Below are 24,088 nucleotides of genomic sequence, written 5' to 3' on the forward strand. Positions count from 1 at the left end.
GCATATAGTTTTAAAAAAATGCAGCTCTTATTGGAGGTAAAGCCACAAAAATAAAATTGATTAGTAGTATTCCTTTAGAGTTTTTTCCTAACAAACTGTAAAATACCAGCTAAGGTCCTTCAGAACTTGATAAGTCATAGTTGCTTGGGGAGAGTAGGGGTAGGCAGAAAAGAGGGGTAGTAAACTGGAAGATTGGCTTTAAGGAGAAGAATTGCCTGTATTCACTGTTAAAACCTCTTTCCTGCTTCTGACAATAGCTCCTTTTTCCTGCCTCTCTAAACATTCAATAGCTCTTTTACCCAGGTAGATGCCTAATGAAGTTAATGGTGGCTTATCTAAAGATTTGTGAGATTCAAGAACTAATATGAAGCAGTATCAGAAGAAGCTTTATGATCATGTGCTTGAAGAATTAAGCAGCTTTGGAAATGTACATGAACAGGAAATTATTTTAAGTCAGAAATGGATCCAACTCGTTGCCTTGTACCTGTGTGCTCTGTTCCCTACGCAATGACATTTGATATAGTCAGTGTTAATTTCGAAGTATTCATAGTATTCTTTATGAAATACAACATACAATTGCTTACACAAGTGAAAGCAATTCTAATACTTAATTCGGTTTATCCTCCTGGTAAATGATTGCATATTAGTAAATTTAGGTTTGGGTGTATACGTACAATATTCAAGATTCCAATGGAAGTTTACAGGGGCTTTAAGGAGCAGTGCCTTAAAGGACCTGGCACTAGTGCTGTTCTGGGTGCTCTTGGAAAATCTTTGTGTTATTAATTTTCAGGTAACACGGGTAGTATTGTTGTGGGTGAACAATCACTTCAATGATTTTGAAGGAGATCCTGCTATGACTCGATTTCTGGAAGAATTTGAGAATAATTTGGAGAGGGAGGTAAGATGGAGGGGTTTTCTGACAATTTGGGAAGGGAGTAGCCAGGCTGTTATGTGTAACAAATTATGCTTTTCTCTTGCAGAAAATGGGTGGACATTTGAGGCTGTTAAATATTGCTTGTGCTGCTAAAGCTAAACGAAGATTGATAACCTTAACAAAGCCATCTCGAGAAGCCCCTTTGCCTTTTATCTTGCTGGGAGGGTCAGAAAAGGGGTTTGGAATCTTTGTTGACAGTGTAGATTTTGGTAGCAAAGCTACAGAAGCAGGCTTGAAACGTGGAGACCAGGTATGTAATTGTAAAATGTGTGTCGTGGTGTTGTCCCCCGTGCCTCTTCCTCTCCCCTGCCCCCGGCTTTTTTGTTCCTTTCTCTTCACTAAAAAAAACCCCACTATATTTTTAGATACTGGAAGTGAATGGTCAAAACTTTGAAAACATTCAGCTGTCAAAAGCCGTGGAAATCCTTAGAAACAACACTCATCTGTCTATCACTGTGAAAACCAATTTATTTGGTAAGTTTGTGTGGACTTTTTATTCTAATTTCTGCCCTAATTTAGATGGAGTGTTAAATTATTTTTTTAAATACTTTAGAATAGCTTTGTTTGAAACGCTGTTGTACTGGGGAGAATAGAAAAAAGAAGCTTGCAGGTCCTAAAATACCTTAATTCATAATTGCAGAGAAAAAATTATGAATAGGGTCTCGTATGAAGTGACTTCACTCTCACAAGTGCACATTTCTGGATTAAGAGCAACTATTGCGACCATTCAGCTCGAATTCATAAAATGCGTTTGTACATGTAACGTTTAGTCCTTTCTCAAGAAAGAAGCCTCCTTTAGAATTTCAGTTGATCAGTGATCTTAACTGGTCTGCTAAATTTGCTTGTAGTTTTTCAGCCCATACCTACAATGGGTGTGACAAGATTGTTAAAAACTTTCTTGCCAGCTAGGTGGAAACAATCTTGCTACCCACCAAATCCATTTTCTTCATTTTTCCCTCTAACAAGTACTGAAACAGTCATGAAGGAGTCTTTAAGCATCTCAGGACCTCAGTTTGCATCATAAGTGATTACATGGGTTTGATTTTTACCACTGTATACCTGGATTACTTATATAATTTAGAGATCTCCAAGTATCTTTTTCAGGATCAGTTCTTCATCATAAATAAGCAGGGCAGAATATTACCACAGGATGTCACAGCACTGATTATTAAGTAAGCTTAGGTTAACTCCAAAAGTAATTTGTCAAATCTGTTCCCTGGGGATTTATTTTTTTTTTCTTTTTTGCTTTGCAGTAAAGATTCTGTATGTATCAATTGTTTCTAATAATTAATTTTAAAATATATCTGTACATGCTTGTGTAGCAGTATGTACTTGTTTCTCTGTGTTAAGTTCTGTGTAACCATCCTTCACACACTAGGTTTTTAGATCTCAGGTGTTGCTTTAGTATGTTTAAGATTAAACTCAATTTCTTCATTTCAGAAGTTGTGTTTTTTCCAAGTTTTTAATCTTGTTGCTGTACTGCAAATACTGAAATCAGATCACAGTGGTCTCAAAACGTTCACTTTCCATGTATTGCATGCAGTATCCTTATCAACAAATCCCAAAAGGAGAATTTCCTCTTTTTCTTGTTTTTTTAACATCATCTTCTTACCTGTATTTAATTTGTCTCTCTAGCCCCCAGCTCCTGTTTGCCAGTACAGTTACTGGCTCAGAGTATTCTCCTCCACTTCTTTTTGTGTGTCTTATTTGAAGCTTTTGAAGTGTCTTGCTGATTTGTTGTGTACCTCTGGAGATAAGGACGAATATTAAGGATAAAATCAATACTTAATAGTAAAACCTAGCCCCTAATACTCATCTTAGCTGGTTCCCTTGTTCCCGCTTTTCTGTGATTCCTTGGTTTTAATTATCAGTTTTCATTTATTATTAGAAATCAACTCATCAGATATTTTTCCATTTATATATGGAGACTTCTCACACTCAAAATAGGTGACTTGTTCTCCAGATCAGTTTTGTTTGGTTTTATTTAAACATATCAACATTTTTGTGAAGCTGGAGGTTGCAGTAGAAGTACTAATTGCTGCCTGAGAGATTGCTCTTTGCTAGGGAGCTGAGGGAGCCTGAGAGGGTTTTTGTGTATCTGGCAGATGGATGCAACAGCCTTGTCAAACAAACAACATCCAAGTGCCTCAGTAGTCTCATACTTGCTTACATTTTCCTTATGACTTTGTTGCAGTTTCCCCTTGGATTTTTGATTTTTTGATCCTGTTGCTAGTAATTTTGTATCCTTCTGGGACCTTTGTTGCTGGCTGTCTGTTTATAACTTTCCTTCTCAGTTGTTCCTTTTCCTCTCTCGTTTTTGTCCACTGGGCTCCTTCTGTGCGTGCTACTGTTCTGCAGGAGCTTGGTCCGTAGGTTGAAAAGGTGAAGTCTAACCATCTTGTTAGTGGTCATCTAGTGTATTTCTGTTCTGAGCTGGGCCATTTTTACTGATTTTCTGATTTATGCTACAGAAAATTAATGTCCTTTTTAAGTGTTTTTGCAGTCTCATATTTAAATTAATTTAATACTTGAATTCACAGAATATACTAATCAGTTTTTTGTAACGATTAATATTAAACTGGTCTGGTGCACAGTGCTGTATTTTAAATTTCTTTTTCTTTCCTCCCTTTTTCTGTCTTACACAGTTTTTAAAGAACTCTTAACACGGTTGTCAGAGGAAAAAAGAAATGGTGCTCCCCACCTACCTAAAATTGGTGATATTAAAAAGGCGAGTCGTTATTCTATCCCAGACCTTGCTGTTGATGTGGAGCAGGTAATAGGATTAGAAAAAGTAAATAAGAAAAGTAAAGCCAACACAGTTGGGGGAAGAAATAAATTAAAGAAGATACTTGACAAGACTCGAATCAGCATTCTGCCTCAGAAACCATACAAGTGAGTTTCTTATTTACTCTTAAATAATTGCTTTCTGTTAAATTTTAACAATTTCTCATGATACTTAAAATTTGTCATGGTACTTTCTTTCTTTATTAATGCAGGCCATGTTTATAGCTGAAAATATATACTAGAAAATACTAGTCTGAATATTTGAATGGTCATGGACTACTAACAATGCAACTTCTGACATCAATGTGGACATATTTTACTTCTTATAGATAAAGTGATGGAACAAATCCTTTTTTGTGTCATTTACTGTTTTCTTTTAAGAGGACTGCTAACTGAAAGCATCCCAGGCAATTAACGTCGGGATAACTCCGCAAGCACGTTTGCTTGCAAGTCATTGATGGGAGCAATGATTTCAAATTATCCACATTTCAGTGGCCTAAAAATTTCTGCATATTGCCATAAGGGAGACTGAGGTTAAAATTTTAACTTGGTTTTTTTGATAGAATTGAGTATTCTTAATGAAAGCTAAATATGGTATTTGATATTTTTTATTCTATGAACGCATTTTAGAAATAGAGTTCTGATAAGTACTGCTGGAAACAATACAAGTATGACTTTTACATGATTTTATGGGAATCTTATTCTCAGCCAAGGCAGATGGCATCAATGAGAAAAATGAATTGTAGAGGGTAGTTGATGTGTACTCAGTGTTTTCTCTTGCATTTTCCTTTTGTGTGTCCCACTGAGGAAGAAATCTATTCTGTGTAAATTCATGAAAAAGACACTTGTGCTGAAAATCTCAGATTTTTTCCTGCTATCACTTTAAAGAATAAGAGTTTGCTTAACTAATGTTAGGTATTCCCTACTAAATTAACGCTGTCCTGAAACATTATAGATAGAAATTTATTAATGTAAAGATTAAATGAATATAAATTATTACATTCAAATAGTGGCTATTTATTAAATTGACACAGGTACATTTCAGTAGAGGACAATCTGCAAATCCTCTTTTTATGTTATTTGTCTTTAGAATGTTTTCTTTATTTTACCAGTCTTGTATGTTTATTCCTCTGATGAACTGTGCATGCTCTTAAGTGTGATTTTTTTTACATTGTTCACAACTTTTGCATATAATTTTCTTGTTGGTTTTCTTGTTTTTCTTTTGATTCTTTTCACTTTCGCACTTTTTCTGTGCAGGGACCTCTTTGGGTAAGACTTAGAAAAACAGCACTCTTGACCTATTTTCTTTTCCTTTTCCTAGCATGACTTCATGTGTTATATATAGCAATTTGTTTGCAAAGCCTGTTGACATTCACTTGTTTGTGTCTGCAGTTTCTGCATAGAGATGTTTAGCTGTCGAATTCTCTGTTTGTGCTCCCCCTCCTCGCCCCCCTATTGTATAGAAACTTCTGTCTTGTTCTTCCTGATCTCTAATGGTTTTGCATATATTAAGGACTTTACCTATTCTCACATGTTTTTAAATAGCAAAAATCAAGAGGGATGAAGAAGCAGATTTACTCATTAATTAAAGTAGGTATTTAAAGACTTTGAGTCGACTAGCATATGAGGTAAAACTGTCCACCTTTTTTTGTATGTGAATACTGCAGAGGTCTCCAGTGCCTCCAGAACGTATCCAGATAAACCCAATCTTTAAACTAGAATGAGGTCACTTAGAGGGAGCTTGTCTGCTCCATGAGACATTAAATCAGTATTAAAGATGAATCAGTCTGAGCAGGAGATAATGCCTTCCTTCAGGTTTGCTTTTTAGTCCAATAACACCAAAACTGATGCTCCCAAACTGAGAAAACAGCCCCATTTCTTCTGCATCTCCTCTGAAATCTCTGAAATCTCCTTCTCTCCAGCAGCTATGAGGCATCTTTTGAATTGTGCTTCTGGCTACAGCCTCCGCTTGAGCTCTTTGCTTTCTTTACTCTTCTAATCCAGAATGGCTTTGTGGTCTGTAGGCTCAGCTGCTCCGACTAAGGATTAAACATAACCCCCAGCTCCAACTCTAGCAAAGTTCTGCCTGCTCTGTAGCGCAGCATCCCAGCCAAGGAAGCAGCCCCCGCTCTGTCCTGTGTTTACAGGCCTGCGGTGGGATACAGTGTACTGTCACTCCATTATCCCTTCTACCCTCTCGTTTGGCAGGGAAGTTAGTTCTTAATGCTCTCTTCCTGCATGGCAGATGCATACAGAAAGCAATAGGAACGCCTTTCTCCTTTCACTGGCATAACGAAGTATTTTACCTGACAGCAGGGGCGGTTTGTCTTCATGGGACTTGGAGTTTTCTAGTGTTGCTATTTGTGTCTGAAACTTCTGGGGTTCATTTCTTGTTTACATACATTAGAAGACGCTCAGATTGTGATTTAAGTTCTAAAAATAAAGTAAACAGAGTGTAAAGTAAATACTTTCCAATTTAGTATATGAATACTTAGAAATGTGAAGAATTTTAGAAATACTACCTTAAAAAAAAAGAAAAGAAAAACTGCCTAGCATTTGCTAGTTGATCCACTTTACTGAAGCTGCTTCAGTCATGACGCACAGGATAGGTATAAGATTATGTAAAACTGATGAACCACAAAAGGAATACATAATGCAAGTGAAGATAATAATACAAGGCGGAGGGTTACATTGTCTTCATTTGATTGGAATTTAGAGAAAATACTGCTGTTGGCACACTTATGAAATATACTGTATAGTTGTTTAGAACCACTAGAAAGCATGTTGAGGTTTGGGGGCTTGGTTTTTCTTAGGTTTTTTTTTTTTTTTTTTTTAGTATGTGTGGAGCAGTTCCTACTTGAAAGACAAGATGTTGATTGCTGGGAACACTTTTAGTTGTAGTGAAAGACTTGCTTGTGGCTTAGCATAGAAGTGCTGTGAGCTGAGTTGATCATCACTGCTTGTGACAGTACTTTGTGCTTTATGTGGAAGTACAAAAATACAGATGTTCAGATTCAGCTTAACTTCTCAGAAAGAGAGAATCCCTGAAATTTTTTCAGTGACTTCAGTGTTTCTGTCAGTCTCATGGCTTGGGGTTTACGCTTCATGAAGTCTTTTGGTAATAAAGAGTTATCTTGTTTTCTAAAAATAAACCTATGAGAAAGTCCAAACACATCAATTAGAGAGATACCCCTCCAACCTCTTCCGAGTTGTGTTGCCTTCTAAAAAGCAGTTGCTGTGTCCAAAATTGTCTTAAATGCCCAGAGATCCTGTCCTAGCTTCCCAGAGTACCATTCATTTCATAGCACTTAAAGAAGTGGTACAAGAGTGTACTGGGTAAAGTAATTCAGGGGTAAGCACAAAAGAGTGTTTGTACTGTAACAGTTCTATGGGGATAATTATCAGGCCCTTAATTACTTTTGTTTAGATTTTCTGAGGATGGATATAACACTAGACAGACACTTAAGTACCCCAAATTAGGGTGTAAATGGTCATTTGTTTTGCATAATTTAATTCAGTAGTTTGACTTTTTAGATTTGCAGCAGTTTGCAGTGAAATCTAAGCTCTGGTTTATGCTTTATTTACACGTGTAGATACAGATTTAGATGTGCTTGGCTTTTTAAAAGGCTTTGCCTATAGTAGCTAAATTATTAATTATTTTCACTTTCTATAAAACTGCTATTCAACATTTTACACCCTGAGAGTATTTTATTAAGGATTTGCATCTATATATTTATAGAAAAGTTCAATGGCTAGCTCCAGCTCTACATCCTGTAGCGGTTGTTCTGCTTCACTTGCTGATTATGAACTCAAAACCAAAAAGCAAATTAGTGCCTACTAGAATATGATGATAGCTCTGTCTCTGATCCATCTAGCACTGTTGGCCTCCTTTGGGACCTTGTCTTTCACAATTTAATAGACAAAAGCCTTTACTTTTATCACAGGATGCTTTATTTACAGCTGTCAGGTACTTTGGAGGGGACTCCCATAGCACCCAGGTGTGGATGCCTACCTTAGCCTTCCAAGTTAGCTGGCGTCACTCCAGTCACATTCAGTGAAGAGAATCTCAGAGAAGGTGACACAGGGTGGGAAAATGTATCTCAACAATCCTCTCTTACCTGTCTGTTGAAAGATCTTGGGCTGTATGGCTACAATACATCCCAAAGTACAGTTGCAAATCCTATCTGTGATGGGGTGAAAGAGCTGTGAAATTCAGGTCGTATAAAACAGCACCGAGGGGACAGCAGTATTCATCAAAGTCGGGTGATGGGTGGTGCAAGAGTGATGAGGTGTGTACCACCTTTGGAATAAAGTTCTTGACCGCTGTGAGAAATCATCAAAAAATAATGAGCCTAGCAGCTCCTCAGAGCTTAGTGGGGAACATGAGGATCTTCTGGCAGGCAGATCTGATCACTTCGAGTGGACATCTGGGTGCTGTTGACAAAACCAGACAGCAAGCACTGTTGTCTGGGGAATTTTAACTTCTAAATAGCGATTACTGTATTAACAGAGTGTGAAAATGTAGCAATATAGATAACCCTGGATCCATCTAGTACAGCTCGAGCTCTGAATGTCTCCAAGTCCTGATTCTATTTCTTTCTGGATGCAGTGACATTGGAATTGGCCAGTCTCAGGACGACAGCATTGTGGGACTGAGGCAGACAAAGCACATTCCTCCTGCTTTGCCTGTCAGCGGAACCCTGTCATCCAGCAATCCCGATCTACTGCAGTCTCATCACCGCATCTTAGACTTCAATACTACTCCAGGTAAGGATCTTTCTTTGTTGTTCTTCTTGACCTTATAATTCCCTTTCATTGATTTTCTGCCCCCACCCCCTGGACTTCCAGAGTCTGAAGATGCATATAAGTTTCTATGCTGTCACCTACAGATTAGCCACATATTAGTGCATTAGGATTCATTACATTTGATCCAATATACTTTACCTAAATGTATTAGATGTCCATTTTTCAGGTGTGTTGTATACAGAGTGCCTCTTGTTGATTGAATATACCTGGCCAGTGAAAACTTACTTTGCTTGCCATTTTATAATTTGCCCTGATGCTGCAGTCTTGTAAAGTGACTAGGCATCAGGCTGTGACACAGGATGTGTTTCAGTCCTTTTCTGAACAGGTTTATATAATCTGTACTACATCTGTAACAGACAGAGTTTCAAAGTTCCCTGTTAGTTACCTTGCCCTAAAGTCTTTGTATATGAAGTGATTTAAAATCCTGTTCTGAAACAGATCACAAAATGAACACATCTACCAGAAAGGAACAAAGCATGGGGGCGAGTGAGGGAGTAAAAGAGGAAGAACATGAGAAACTTGAGAGCCTTATCTTGTGAGAAGGGTTTAGCCATTGCTCCTGGCGAGGCTGGGATTTGGGCTCTTATCTGGCTGCAGGAAGGTTCTTGGCGAGAAACCTTCTCTGAATTAAGCATCCAAATCTTTGCTATTGAAAGGCAGCTGCTGGAGGAGGATGTGGTGATGGTAACTGTGCAGACACTTGGTTATTTCGATCTAATCTTTTAAGAGTATTTCTCAAAAGTGGAACCGAAAATTCAGTGCCCTCCTAAGCCTGAGGGATTTCAAACCTTACCTAAAGGAACAGCGCTTAAACATCAGCCTACGTGCTGGCACAGTCATCACACCTGAAAGTGATACTGAGCAGCCCTTCATCATGGGTTGTAGGGGTAGAGATGTCTGTGGGTTTTGTCCCAGTGTCTAAGATTGCTCCTGAGAGAGTGGGAAGATTGGTATTTTTTTATTATTATTTTATCTAATGACTAGCATCCAACACTTTAAAGATACTCTTTTTCAATAAGAGCTTAACTTCTCATCAGCACTTTATCTATAAATGGGTGAAGATTCCATTCTCCAGCTTGGCATTGACCTAGACCAGACGATTCTGAGTAATTGCTGTGCCCCTAATTCCGAGCACAGAGCCTGGCTGACTTCCAGAGCTGTGGGCATTGCTGTCTCACACAGCTCAAACTCCATTAATTGAGCAGGAATACCATTACAGGTCTTAAAATTCTTCAATCACAGATGGAGTTTGGAGAAGTTTAATAAATTAATAATGTTCTACTGTTTGTCTTTTGCTTTGAGGAAAGGAGATAAATAGTGATGTAATGCCATTGCTTCAGCATTATAGCAGCTTTTCCATTAACTTTATAGAAAATACATTAAGTAATCTCATTTAAAAAAAATCTTTTTTTTTCTTTGCTTCAAGTGTGCCAAAATGTCCACACACTGAATATTTTTTGAATGTTTTTAAAGTAATTTGCAGGTACAATTTTTCCCTGTGTGGGAAGGAGGGGAAAGGGGGACTGAAATAAAAACCATGTACCTTTAGGTCTGTAGGGATGGTTGCATTGTAGATAGAAGAGTTGAATTATACCTCTATATACTTTTAAGACTTGCAAAAAAAGTAAAGCCTGCAATTTTAATTTGTTTTATTACCTTGGACTAAATGAAAGATAGATATGGAGGCAGCTTGCAAGAAATTGAACATGCTGGAGAAGAAAGAGAAAAGTGGTAGAACAGCCATCCTTTGAGGCTTTGGGGAATATCCCTCAGGATAGATAATACAACAACTTGCTGTTTTGGAAGGGTAGAAGGAGATCGTGAGAACAGCTCAAAATCTGCAAGGAGTCGTTTTAGTTTCTCTTCTGATTTATTCAGGCTTTTTCAAATACACTTTTTAAGGTTTATTTTTAAATGTTCAAATAATCAATAGCACTTTGATTTCTCTCGTGCTGTCTTTTGCTATTCGATTGGAAGTCAAAATAATATAGTAATGATGAGCTGCCAGGCACCGGTACTTCCCCCCGCAGCTTTCTAAGGGACCAGACTCCTAGCGTACACCATGGCATTCTTCAGCCTGCCACTCCAGTTTCCTTTTTTGAAAAGAAGTGAAGGGGGGTGATTACAGTTCTCTTCAAGTACCGTTTTATTTAAAAATTATTGTGCTGAATTACTTGCTACCACTGCTATAGCTGTAGGCGTTTCAATTGCTGGCAGACTTCTCTGCGTTCTGTGTAGTGCTTTTGCTACCAGCTCTGATAGTTGTGCAGCCTGAGAAATTGGGTGGTAAAATACAGCACAAAGATGATACTTTTCTCTTTGCTGTTCTCCTTATTTCTTCATATTGACTTCAGTGATCCAGCAGAGCAGGCTATTATCTGCTTGCACGAAGCATTTGTTTCCTGGGAGCATTAAGCGAGTTCCCACCTTGGTATTGTTTACAGTAGCTTCCCATCTTCACAGCATTTTGTTGAGTGGCAAGTATTTCTGTAACAGCAAGAGGCAACAAGATCTAGAGAGCAGTCTGGTTTGTAATAGCCTCTTTTAGAAGCTGTGTTTTGGCATCTGCCTTCCTCAAGATGTCAAAAAATGTAGAAATTATTTCAGGCACTGCTTTGTATCCCTCTTGAACTGATTACTGAAGAAGATTGGTCAATATAGAGTTGATGATGAAAGGCAGAATTGGCTTGCTGTAGTTATAAGGTATTTGTACATTTGACTCGAGTACTCAGGGCTAAATCTCACCTGGACTGATACCCGTTATGTGTAGCCGATGATGTAATCACTCAATTCTAATGTGTTTCACTCTCAGTGCTTCTCAAGCTGCAGAAATACTACTATGAGCTTAAAAGTTATGGGCTTAGTTGCACAAAATTTGTAAGCTAATATAATTAAGCCTAAACAGCCTTTGTGGCATGTACTCAACTCATATCAGAGAGATTTATCTTAATATTCTTTCCAAATCGTTTTGGAGACATGCAGCAGTAGTGGGAAGGTGTTATTTTTTGTTCTTTTGTCACAAGATTTCTGTTGTAGTAACTTCAATACCTTACGCATGTTCAGGTCTTGTCAAAAAAGACTGGTTGTATCAAAGTGAATGTTTTCATCTGGCAGCTGGTTTTTTCAGTATTTTTTTTTTAATAGTTGGTTTTTGGCTGTAGATTCAGAAGACTTTCTATTATCTCTTTCCTTGTTCATGTGACCTTTATGATCTTAAAAAAAAATATAATTTTTTTAAAAACATTCATTAAAGAAAGAATAATGACCAGATGTCATGCCACACAAAACTAGAAAAGTTTCTTTGTAACAGAGGGAAGAAATTAAATTAAATGAATTGAAAATACCTGTCCATTAAAAAAAACCAAACAGTGGTGGATACCTGTACAATTTCGTCTCTTTCTTAATTCATTTATTTTTATTATACAACAGTAACAAACTTCAGTTGACTAACGGGTGTAGATTTCAATACATTAATTGAAATCTGGAAATATATGTGGATTTGGTATTTCCAAAGTTTGGATTTGGAGTCAGGCTGGTAATTTTCCAGATTTCCTAAAAACAGCTGCCTTGTAGTAGGTGTTTGCTGTAACTTTTCTGTCATCAATCACTTGTTCAAGTTTTCAGTCAGTTACTTACACATTATTATTATTATTATTTAAATGTATCTGATAATGAAGTATGTGGATGCATTAATACTACTGCAGTGTGTTTATGTGTACATGCATGCTGGCCATGATACGTGCATCTTCCTAACTACATACATGTACACGTTTCCCCTTTGTGTGTGGTGCTATAGTTGAGTGTCCGTTAGGTAAATGAGTCGATTTTCTTAAAAGCGTTCTTAGGAAGATTGACACTTCTGTCACCCAATTTGCTTAAACTTCTTATATGGCAGTGTGTAGGGTAGTGTTGTTGAATGCCCTTGACTTTTCTCAGACTTAAATGGAAATTACCAGGCTGTAAATCATAAAAATCATTCAAATTTCACCAGCTGTGAAAACCAGGCTGCTCATTACCATGTCTGTCCAAACTTTGAAAATGTTAATATATTTTTGTGGCTTGGCCCATAGATAGCCTAACTTCTTTTCCTTGTTGTTAATAGAACGAGTCTTTAATTAAATAAATAAATAAACAAACCACAAAACCCCTCAGCTGTTCTATAAGGAGAGAGGTGAAACAATTATACTGAAGTAAAAACTGATAGCGTTAGTAATTAGACTCAATGTAACTGATATTGTTGCTTGTTCTTTTTTTTTTTTTTTTTTTTTTTTTTGTGCTTTACTAAATTGCATACCCTGCATGTAACTTTTTTTCCCAGACTTACCAGATCAAGTTCTGAGGGTTTTCAAGGCAGATCAGCAAAGTCGCTACATCATGATCAGCAAGGACACAACAGCAAAGGAAGTGGTCGTCCAGGCTATCAGGGAATTTGCTCTCACTGCAACCCCTGATGCATATTCATTATGTGAAGTCTCAGTCACCCCTGAGGGTGTAATCAAGCAAAGGAGGCTTCCTGATCAGTTATCCAAGCTTGCTGACAGGATACAGCTGAGTGGCAGGTGAGATCAGAGACTGTGAGCTAAAGCTGATAATGCCAGTTTATTAAGTCAAAATCCTATCAAGTGGAGCATTATTTAATCATTAATGTTCATTTTCTTTACAAGAAGCTGTTCCTTCTGCTACTTTTAATTAACATTTAGGCCTGGTGAAATTCAATTTTTATTCTATGATTCCAACTGGATTGTTACTGTAACTTTCACTAGTAGTTGTGAGGGTATTGTATCTAGTGTCTTTTTTATTTTTGTTTTTATAGGTATTACCTGAAGAACAACATGGAAACAGAAACTCTTTGTTCAGATGAAGATGCTCAAGAGTTACTAAGGGAAAGTCAAATTTCCCTACTACAGCTCAGTACGGTTGAGGTGGCTACCCAACTCTCCATGAGAAACTTTGAGCTATTCCGTAATATTGAACCCACAGAATACATAGATGACTTGTTTAAACTCAAATCAAAAACAGGTTGTGCTAATCTCAAAAAGTTTGAAGAGGTGATAAATCAAGAAACATTCTGGGTGGCTTCTGAGATTCTAAGAGAAACCAACCAGCTGAAAAGGATGAAGATTATTAAACATTTTATTAAGATAGCACTACACTGCAGAGAATGCAAGAACTTCAACTCAATGTTTGCCATCATTAGGTATTGCCTCTTAATGTTTTTACTTATAAGTAAAAATCACAGCCTTATGTCATTCTAAAAAAGTTATTTAACAGAGTTAACATTAATGCTGCTAACACAACACTTGGCACACCAGTAAGAGGGTATTTTCAGCTAATCTGAACTTGACAGTGAAATGTTTGCTGAAATATTATTTGGAATGCTACTATTATATACTTACTGCTTGAGACAGCGAGCCAAGAGTCGTTGGTGAGCAAGGCACTAGAGAAACTACTGCACTTTTTAAAAAACATAGACTAAAAGAAACAGCAGTTATATGAAGAAAAAATGTAATGTTGTTGTAAATGAATGGTTTAATTTCCCGAAGGGAGCTCATCATTTTGTACATAGTTACCAGTATCTTGAATTCATTAAGGCATGATAAGAAAGCCTTTGGTTTCCTTTGTATCAGCAGTTTCTTGGATGGAATTCTGGTAATAGTCAATAGCAGACTACAATGCCATATAATAAGCTGTAAATAAAGATTTTTAATAAGGAAAAAAAAAAAGTACTGAAGATCTCAGAAAACCTTTCTTTGTTTTGCGATTAAAAGGAGGAGAGGAAACTCTAATATGTGTGTTTATACACATTTTTTTAAAACATTTGCATTTCCTTTAGAGCCTCCCAAGCTAGGCAGAAAGACCCTAACAAAAAAAAAAAAAAGAACTGTTAAATGCTGTCTTTTATGAAAAAGCGTGAATAAGGTGCATTAAAATGACAATTTTATCAGTGTCTCTTGCAAAAGCCAATCTGTTGACTGAATGGGGCACTTTTTCTGAAGATCACTGGTTTTGAATACCATTCAATTAAATGTGGAAAGCTTCAAAGTCAAGGATCGATGCATAAAAATCTCAAGATTTAGCTCAGCTATTTCAGTTTACTTCAATGGGAAATAAAAGCAGTCTGCCTGCTTGGAAAACCAAGAAAAGATTGCAGATACCAAACTTCCCTATAGGTAGAGATGAACAGCGAGACAGGCAATGCCATTCAGGGAAAAGAAACTGGGTTTTGTACCAGCTACAGCTTCAGAATAACTTCAAACATTTAGAGTCTGTTATAAGAGTTTGATCTAGACAGAGCAAAGTTGGATGGATTATTGCAGCAAGAAGGTGGGTCCCTGTGCTGTTACCACCTAAACGTTATGTAGGTGGAAGATGTTTTTTCCTTCAGTCTGGTAATCTGGAAATAAGTGGTGATCATGAGGTACTGCTAGATTATGATATTGTTATCAAATTCAGACCCTGTTAAGTGCATACTCTCTATAAGGTTGAGTTACTGGCCCAAGTGTAACTTTTCTGCTTATGATTACATCATGCAGGTATCTCTATTTTTATAGCTTTTATAAAAATGATCTTACTTCTGTAATTCACACTGGCAAAAGGAAGTTTTCACTTCCTGTTACTTTGACATTGTTGTGCTACGCTGTTCTGGCTATATGATATGTCTCCCGTACAATATTTAACATGGTCTTTTCTAGGATTTTTTTTCTTTCTATTGTTTTTGAACTTTTTTTTGCACTTTTTTTGTTTGTTTCAAGTGGCCTGAATTTGGCACCAGTTGCAAGGCTCCGAACTACTTGGGAAAAGCTTCCAAGCAAGTATGAAAAACTGTTTCAAGATCTACAGGACTTGTTTGATCCATCTAGGAATATGGCAAAATATCGTAATGTCCTTAACAGCCAAAACCTACAGCCCCCCATCATTCCCCTGTTTCCTGTTATCAAAAAAGACCTTACATTCCTTCATGAAGGTAAAAGCAGAAGTTTGTCATCTTTTACCAGCGAAGGAAAACTACCTTTATTACCTAATAACTGACGTTGGTCATTGTTGGTTGTAGGAAATGATTCAAAAGTGGAGGGCTTGGTCAATTTTGAGAAGCTGAGAATGATTGCGAAGGAGATACGCCACGTTGGTCGCATGGCATCTGTCAACATGGATCCTGCTTTAATGTTTAGGACGAGGTAAGTGTTGTATTCGGCAGAGCTTTTCCCAGCTGAGAGGCGGCTAGGTGTCAGCAAGAGGTGCTGTTCAAGTGCCCCTTGTACTGGAGCAGCCTGAGGGTTTTTTGTTTGCTGTTAACCATTTACCAAAATTATGTGGCAGTCTAAAGCTGGGGAAGTAATTACATTTTGGTTTATATTATATTTTATATTAATCCTTAGCTGCCAGTTACTTCATAAAAATTAGTTTCTACCAGTGGGAGGGAGAGGGAGGTGCTGTCACAGACACATGTGTATCAGTCTGTTTGAAACGCTGATGTGTGCCAGTCTGATTTTGATTTAATAGAAGTGGGGATGTATCTGAAACAGTGTCAGCTGGTAGGGCTAGAAAACGTAGTGTGAGTGCTCTTTGGCTTGACATCAGACCAAGTTATTGTACGCTCTTTTTCTCAATTTGAGTTAGAAGAGTTCGTAATATCTGACTGTATGCCCGAGGCAAGGCTTTTTGTAATGTTTGTGGCCTTCCAGAACTACTTGTCCTGAGGTCTGGTCTTTTTCTTTCTGAGCTTGTGATCTTTCTCTATCTCTTCTTAAACCCGTGCTTTACTCTTCCTGGCTCTCACTTGCAGGAAGAAGAAATGGAGGAGTTTGGGGTAAGTGGTTGGAGACAACACTCACAGACATTAATTCTTCCCTTACCATTTGCATTGTTTCCCATTGCTATCTTTAATTTTCCGGTGCTTTGACATTTTTTTTTTCTTTTGTTAACCCTTTTTTACTGACAATACATTTTAATCCAGGAGTGTGTTTGCTTTTGAAATTAAAACACAAAAGTTGTAAATTATTTGTAAGTGGTTGTAGATAGAAGTGGGGTGTTCTTCTCCCCCACCTCCAATTTAAATTGCCAAAGGAAGTGACTTTCAGTGAGAGAGACATTATAAAATGGCAAGGCTGCAACAGCTGAAAATTGCTGTTAACTTTCTTATGCCTAATAAGCAATTATCACAATCAAATACAAAAGTTTAAACTTACAGTATCGCCTAAATTAACTAATTTTCATACTACAATTTAGTGATCATTTTTACTTTTAACAAATCAGGAAGAATGCATAGCTTTCCTATAGACATACATACACTGACATCTGCATGACATTTATTTCATCATACACTAGCTGATCATTTTATTTAACAAAAAGCCGTATTCAGCCTAGCAAGTTATGAGGAAGTTCTGCTCTGTAAAACTGAGTTGTAAGTTTTGTATACAGTTTGATTTGAAAAAGTATTTAGAGAGCTTTCAAAATCCCTTCTGTATACATATTTAAATTTGAAACTCAGCTTTAGTCTTCTGTCAGCATTGCCTTACTGCATGAGCTTTTCCTAATGCTCCAGTCTTCTCAGTAGCTGGCTTACATGAGAGAGAATGCCTTTCTGGATGTGTGAAGTGATATTGCCTAGTTGGAGCAGATTAGGTTAAAATATTTGTGTAATTAAAATAGTGCCTGTAACCAAGTAAAAAGATTTCCCGACCCTCATCTTTCTCTCTGTTATAGCTGTTTGACTTAATGGAATGAGGCATGTAAGCTTTGACCGTAGACTGATATTCATGCAATCCTTTGCATGTTTCATGTTTATCAAGTGATACTGTGTTGAACTAAGTGATGCTTTTCCCCTCTTTCCCCCACCTCCTGCCCTCTTTTCACTCCAGGTCTCTCAGCCAGGGCAGCACGAATGCAGCTGTGCTGGATGTTGCACAAACAGGGGGTCATAAAAAGCGGGTCCGTCGCAGCTCCTTCCTTAATGCTAAAAAACTGTACGAAGATGCTCAGATGGCACGGAAAGTAAAGCAGTATCTCTCAAACTTGGATCTGGAAATGGATGAAGAGAGCCTCCAGACACTGTCTCTACAGTGTGAACCAGCCACCAACACATGTGAGCACTGTAATTTGTTATGAATTTCAAAGAACCTGTTAAATATACCTGTTTCTTCTCCAAGGAGGTAATGGGGAGCAGTAACTAGACAATGAGATGGAAAATGGCTACGTCTAGTCATTTCCAAGTACTGAATATCTATGAACCTTAAGGAAATCATCTTGCAAATTAACAATACAGAGACATACCATTTATATAGGAGGTCAGGCTTTCAGATGACACCATACTGAAGTGCGCAAGGGTTCTTTAGATTTGTCCATACAAAGGATATGGAGGACTCCAAAGTTTCTCTGCAGTTCTGATGTACTCAGGCTGTTGGTGTGATGGGGTTGATCATCCTGTGTATCTTGGCCTGGTGAGGGAAGAGGGGATTTCCTGATGTCCAGGTGTTTCAGAGACACCTGGAGGGCTCTACCTGGCTGCAGCAGCGAGAGACCTTATGCTGGACACTGGTTTAATTTTGATCTGAGGAGATGCTGTTATCTTACGCCCCTCTGTTCCTTCAGGGTAGCAAAAAATAGTAACGATATCAATTCTAAACCAGTATAACTTCTGGTCATGTTTTTGATAACTCCAACAATAGTATTTTATGAGAGTTTTATTTTGAGAAAGAGATTAGATGTTCTTTGATAAGGTGCATATATTAAATGGATTTAAGTCTCCCCCTCTTTTCATCTTTTCTCTCTAAAGGTATCCTGCTACATTAATTGTACAAGTATTTGAGCATCTTTTAATTATTAATTGGAGGGCTTTGCACGGCTTACGTTAAAAGTCCTATGGTATTTCTAGCTAGTGGTCATTCTGTGCTTTCTCCCATTTCTTGCAAAGTGCCGAAAAATACAGGAGACAAGCGATCGGGAAAATCAGAAACATCACCAGTGGCTCCCCGGGCAGGCATCCAGCAGAAAGTGCAGCACCAGCAGCAGCAACATAAAGTAAACCAAGCGCTGCAGGTCCCTGCTGTATCTCTTTATCCCTCTCGCAAGAAAGTGCCAGTCAAAGACCTCCCACCATTTGGTAAGTGGAACAGTGAAGTGTTCGGTTTAATACTCCGAAGTTTGTTTGTTCATGTCAGGGAGACGTTTTCAGTCAAATAAGATTCAGGCATTTATTTCTGGTAGTATTATATGCAGGTTGTGTCAGTTCATACAGTGTGTATGTGTAATGCCCTTCTCAAGAAATGGAAAGAAAGAAATCTAGGAAAGCAGCCTGTTTTTAATTTAATTTAAAATTTAATTATATTTTTAATATTTAAATGTAATTTAATTTAATCAGTTTAAGTACCTACGTGTTCCTAGCAGCTGGAAGGAATGACTTGTTCTGACTGTCTGCCCTGAGATCTTGGCTTAACTTTTCCAAAAGGATTAGTGACTTCGAGTTTTTGAGTGACCCATCTGAGATGCCTCAGAAGTTTTGGTGTTTTTTCAGAAGTCGAACATTTGGTGTGAAATTCAAGCCTGCTGAAGCTGGTAGTCTTGTTAGAAATGTAGGCCTGAAGGTTCACATTGAGAATTGTCTCTTTGGCTTCTGCTCCCTGGTGCTTTTTTTATTGTTGTTGTTCACTCATTGTTACCTGCATGTCTCTCAGATGCTGGACTATAGGAATTTTTTCTAATCTGATTTCCAAATCAGTGCCCCAGCATGTGTACATAATGTATATGCATTATTAAAGAGCTTCTTATGTATCACTTACAGGATGGTAATATTCCTAATAAGTTTATGTAGCATAACTGGCTCTTCCCATTGCATGATGGCAATTTCACAAGAGCTTGACTTTGATGTCACTTTTCATTAGTTTTACTTGTGCAGTGCTTAAGCTGCTAGCGAAACAATCAGAAGCAGCAAAACGACCAAGAGACGATCCCCGTAGTTCTTGTTGATTTTTACCATTAAAATTTAATCTTAAAAGGACTTTGTGAAGAACCATAGACTGTGTGGTTTTGTTCACGGTGGGCAAGTTTCTGAAAACTGACTAGGTTATGTTGATGAAGCAGCTGTAAACTATTGATAGCAGGATTGTGATCCAGCAGATCAAAGATAAATTCTGTGGAATGCTTGTAAATAACCTCTGCCACAAACATTGGCAAAACTGTCAGAGAAGCTCCGTCTTCACTTTTAAGGCTGTCCCAGGGTGGATTTTTGAGCAGAGGGAAAGAAAAAGATGAATAAATCTTGCCTGAGAAAAGCAATTCTTGGTGCCCTAGATCTTTACATCATACATCATCTTCAGGATGTTTTTACTCTTTAGTTTCCCAAAATAAGCTGGTGCAGAGAGAGCTCTCAAAACTGAAAGGGAGAAAGGCAGCTGCAGGATGGCCTTGTTTTGCAAGCCTAATCTTATTAATCTTCTTTCCACCTTTCTTTGACCTTCTAGGCTACTCAGAATAGAAAAAAAAACAGGCAAAGTTTCAATTCTTACTATATAAACCTCCGCTAACCAGTGAGATTTTTGTGTGTTGGTATCAACATAATTTTAGTTCAAGTTTCTCAGTAACCATTACTATGTATATCCTTAATTTATATCTTGTACACGTAGTATTCTGCACAGCAAATCTGCATTGTGTTTTCTGTGACAAAGGATTTATTTTAGGTGGCCAGCATGAAAGACTGGCTGCACTATTACACAGAAATAAAGCACTATATTTTAAACAGGGGTAGGTTTAAACATTTTGCTTCATTTAAGCTGGTGTCAAAACCTCAAAAATATATAGAAAAAAAATACTAGTTTTTTTTCCTTATGGTGTCTGCTCTATACATGCATTATGAAACATAAAGATGTATTTATACTGGACTTTATGTCTGTCTACATTAATTCTTATTTAAAGGCATTAACTCCCCACAAGCTTTAAAGAAAATTCTTTCATTATCTGAAGAAGGAAGTTTGGATCGTCACAAGAAACAATCTGAAGACACAGTCTCAAGTGCATCTTCACAACTCTCTTCTCCTCCTACTTCACCACAGAGCTCTCCAAGGAAAGGTATTAGACGTGCAGTATTTCTCATCCGGTTTCCTGAAGCTCATAGATCTTTTTTCAAAACTTCTGAGAGAGAATTTGGGCACTCAGGATTAAACTACTGCTGCTCCTATTTTTGTTACGTATGGTCAGCAGGCAGGCAGGAAGCGTAGCGCAGGGCAGGATACATAAAAGGACGCTTGGGAACCTGATTTCAGGGATGCCTGAAAGCCCTCTGCTGAGCAAGCGCCAGGAGAGACAGCCTGAGCCAGTACCGGATTTGATGCAGTAGGGTACTCTCGCTGCAGCCACTTCTGACAAAAATATTCCCATTATCAGTGTTTCTGACCAGTGGAAGGATGTATGGGTCGGAACTTGAAATCTTTCTACAGCACTGAGCGTACTAGCCTATGAGAGGAATTACTTGCTGTGTCATGCATCTGGGTGGGATGTGACCTGTGTACGATAGTCAAACTTAAGATATTTGGGATTCAAAGCACTAATATGTGATGTTTTACTAGCAGCCTGATTATTTAAACAGTGTATGTGGATATTTGAGGAACAGTATTACACATTGGAGCTTTCTCGGCTGAGTTCTTTTTAAGTGACTTCATAGAGTTGTTTGTTTTTTTAAAAAAGTGAATTCAGGACTTCAAAGGGATTTTATTATTATTATTTTTAAGTCTGTTTTTTCATTGTACTTGTTCTGGTTATGAATTGACAAAAAAGAGGATAGAGGCTGTAGTTTAAACAAAAATCAGAAAAAAATCCCATTTGGCAGTATGATAGCCTAGTTTATAACAACTTTTAAGTTATTGTCTTCTCAGAATACCATAAAAGTTCAGTTTAATACTCAAATGATATGTTATGGTAAAATATGTATGTATTGGGGTTGAGTCCCTATAATAGAAGTTCTGGATGCTAAAGAGATGCGTGTGTTGGAGACTTCCCTGTAGCACTAACTGTCCCTAAACTGCGCAGGGATGGCAAGGATTTGAAACCTATGTGAGTATGGCTTTTCCTACTTCTTACCAAATGGATAGCTAAGCCCTTTTCTTAATGTGGTAAGGTGCAGTCGAGGCCTTACGGCTCCAGGCTAACAGACCTAACCAGTTCCTTCTCCCCTCTTGGAAGTGAGAACGGTAACAAGAATAACAATCCACCAAGGCCATCTGGGGGGGGTGGGACTTAGGGAAACAAAAGAGGAAATAATAAGCAGATGATCAGAGCTCTGAAAAGGGGAGAGATCAATAGGGCAAGGAAGTACAAATGCCTGTCCAGAATCTCTCCCGAAGTCATATTTACTAAGGTCAGATGGAGAAGGATGTTTTATAGATTATCACCTTGAGTCCTTCTAAGATAACATCATGATTTCTCTGAAATACTACATTAGCGAAGAGTGAATTTGTATAAATATGGTCAGGCCTGTGCATTTCTTCAAAAAGAAATTGGGATTCTGTACTTGACTCATAGTGGGAAAAGTACTTTCTTTGTACAAAAAGAGCAAATCATAAACGTGATGATAAATTTAAAAAAATCCCTGGTTTGGTGAGATGATGTTAATGGTATGTTCTTTCAGACAAAGATGGCAGCATTAATTCCATGTTCTCAGCAAGAGAATCGGGATAGATTAGTTGAAGTCATCTTGACACTTAAATGTAGACTGAAAGCAAAAAATGAAAACTGCAGTTACTTTTGGGTTTATGTTGTTTAATGATCTTTAACTTAGCTGGCAAGAGCATTCAGCACAACTTCGATACTAAAACAAAAGCTGAATTTGCTGAATTTGCCTCTGTGACATGGTTTGTAGATTTTATCTCAGCCTCATGGTGTCAATACTACCTCCAAATTACAGTATAATTCTGGTACTATATGCTATTTGGAATGTAATTAGCTAGCCAAGTACCACAAAGAAAGCTTGAAAATCTGGCCCTCTCTCAGCCAAGATACGTAGTGAGCAGTCAGCCCAGACATCTGGGCTTCGTGTTGTATCTGCTGTTCCGCTCTGAAGTGTACCTGTGCAGAACAGAACTGTGCGAGAGGGTCTCTTGGATTACTTTAAGCAGTAATCTTGTCCATGGCATCTCTCTCTCTTTCCAATCTTGGAGACAGTGTTTATGTACAGGCAGTTTTTTCAGAGGTGAGATTTCATAATGTGGGGATACAAGTATGATGATGCATTGCAAAATAATCTGGGGGAAGAAGGCAGAGAAGAAGGAAGGTGAGCAGTTGGTTTCTAAACGAGCGGCGCGTGTTCCCATGATCTTAAACCTCTTATTAAGCGACAGAATACACGACGTTACACAGTTCTGCTATCTTTTTCAGCACTGCTTCTGTGTAAATGTATTCATAGTTTCGATTTACTGTGGTAGCAGTATTGCCCCCTGCCTGGCAGTGACTGAGCAGGTTTCTCGGAGAGTCTGATTAACGTGACGTTCCCTTTGCAGGCTATACGTTGGCTCCTAGCAGCACAGTGGATAACTTTTCAGATTCTGGACACAGCGAAATTTCTTCCAGATCTAGTATTGTCAGCAATTCCTCTTTTGACTCTATGCCAGTCTCCCTGCATGATGAGAGGAGACAGAGGCATTCTGTCAGCATCGTGGAGACAAATCTTGGTGTGGGAAGGATTGATAGAAGAATCATGATTGAACCTGATCAATACAGCTTAGGGTAGGAATTTTATTTGTGCTTACTTGCATTATACTTTCATATAGTGTGTACGTGGCATGTATATGCATATTTGTTCGTGTAACTTTCCCTGCATTTCTCTCAAATACTTTGGTTTTTTTCTCCCTTGCTCTTAAAAACTACTATTTCAAAGCTACGTTTTGTGATAATGCTCTGTTTTCTGACCAGAAAAGGTTTTGTGCTGCTGAGTGTGTGGTGAGGTCTACAGCAGTAGGACTTTACCTCAGTAGACCTTATCATCTGAGCATTTAGTAGTACTGTAGATTATCCTCTTTGTGGCAGACTAGTATCCTAGCCTGTTTTCTAGATGGGGAATTAACTGAATTAGATGAGAAATTATTCATGCACTTATTCAGTGATCAAGCTGAGAACATAAATAACTAGTAATTTTCCAGTCTGTTTCATGGAAAAGTGCATATTTGTCTAACTCAAAAATATTTTACCCCAAATATCTCTTCTAGTCAACAATAATTGGGAGGTAAAATTCACATCAGGCTGCTGCTTTTCTAGGTAATTAACTACTGTAATGGTGGGGAAGCTAGTGCTGAGGAGTCCTCTAAATCTCTGGCAGTGAGCCTTGGTACGAAAATAATTGGAGCTCTGGCTCCTATTTAGTCTCCACTTACTTTTCTGAGCCGTTATTTGGATGCTTCAGGTCTCTGAATGGTTTCAGAGGTTTTAATCCTGTGGGATCTGTGGATGGCAGGCCTGTTCCAAAACCGGTGTACTTCAGGTTTGGGAATCCCAGGTTAAGTAAACTCTTGAATCAGATGGCTTAAAAATTTGGAAGAGCAGGGTTCCAGTCTGCATAGCAAGCACCCCTGGCAGGACAAATCC

The 24,088-nt window shown here is 38.0% G+C and overlaps 1 protein-coding gene across 11 annotated transcripts in view; it reads left to right on the forward strand.

Moving 5' to 3' along the window:
• Window positions 1-24,088, forward strand: part of RAPGEF2 (Rap guanine nucleotide exchange factor 2) — a 199,003-nt gene that overhangs the window by 167,384 nt on the left and 7,531 nt on the right. For 9 of the 11 annotated variants that reach the window (XM_055699703.1, XM_055699655.1, XM_055699475.1 and 6 more), the window contains 14 exons: window positions 791-898; window positions 981-1,184; window positions 1,300-1,408; window positions 3,580-3,826; window positions 8,328-8,485; window positions 12,843-13,083; window positions 13,338-13,721; window positions 15,277-15,488; window positions 15,576-15,699; window positions 16,308-16,331; window positions 17,383-17,606; window positions 18,435-18,623; window positions 20,432-20,584; window positions 23,008-23,233. In XM_055699703.1, the coding sequence (XP_055555678.1) occupies window positions 791-898; window positions 981-1,184; window positions 1,300-1,408; window positions 3,580-3,826; window positions 8,328-8,485; window positions 12,843-13,083; window positions 13,338-13,721; window positions 15,277-15,488; window positions 15,576-15,699; window positions 16,308-16,331; window positions 17,383-17,606; window positions 18,435-18,623; window positions 20,432-20,584; window positions 23,008-23,233 (2,603 nt within the window). Of the gene's footprint in view, window positions 1-790; window positions 899-980; window positions 1,185-1,299; window positions 1,409-3,579; window positions 3,827-8,327; window positions 8,486-12,842; window positions 13,084-13,337; window positions 13,722-15,276; window positions 15,489-15,575; window positions 15,700-16,307; window positions 16,332-17,382; window positions 17,607-18,434; window positions 18,624-20,431; window positions 20,596-21,629; window positions 21,742-23,007; window positions 23,234-24,088 lie in introns of all 11 variants that reach the window. The other 2 variants (XM_027804521.2, XM_055699528.1) reach the window with 2 other exon arrangements.

The sequence above is a fragment of the Falco cherrug genome, chromosome 1, assembly GCF_023634085.1.
Source record: "Falco cherrug isolate bFalChe1 chromosome 1, bFalChe1.pri, whole genome shotgun sequence".
Classification (NCBI taxonomy): domain Eukaryota; kingdom Metazoa; phylum Chordata; class Aves; order Falconiformes; family Falconidae; genus Falco; species Falco cherrug.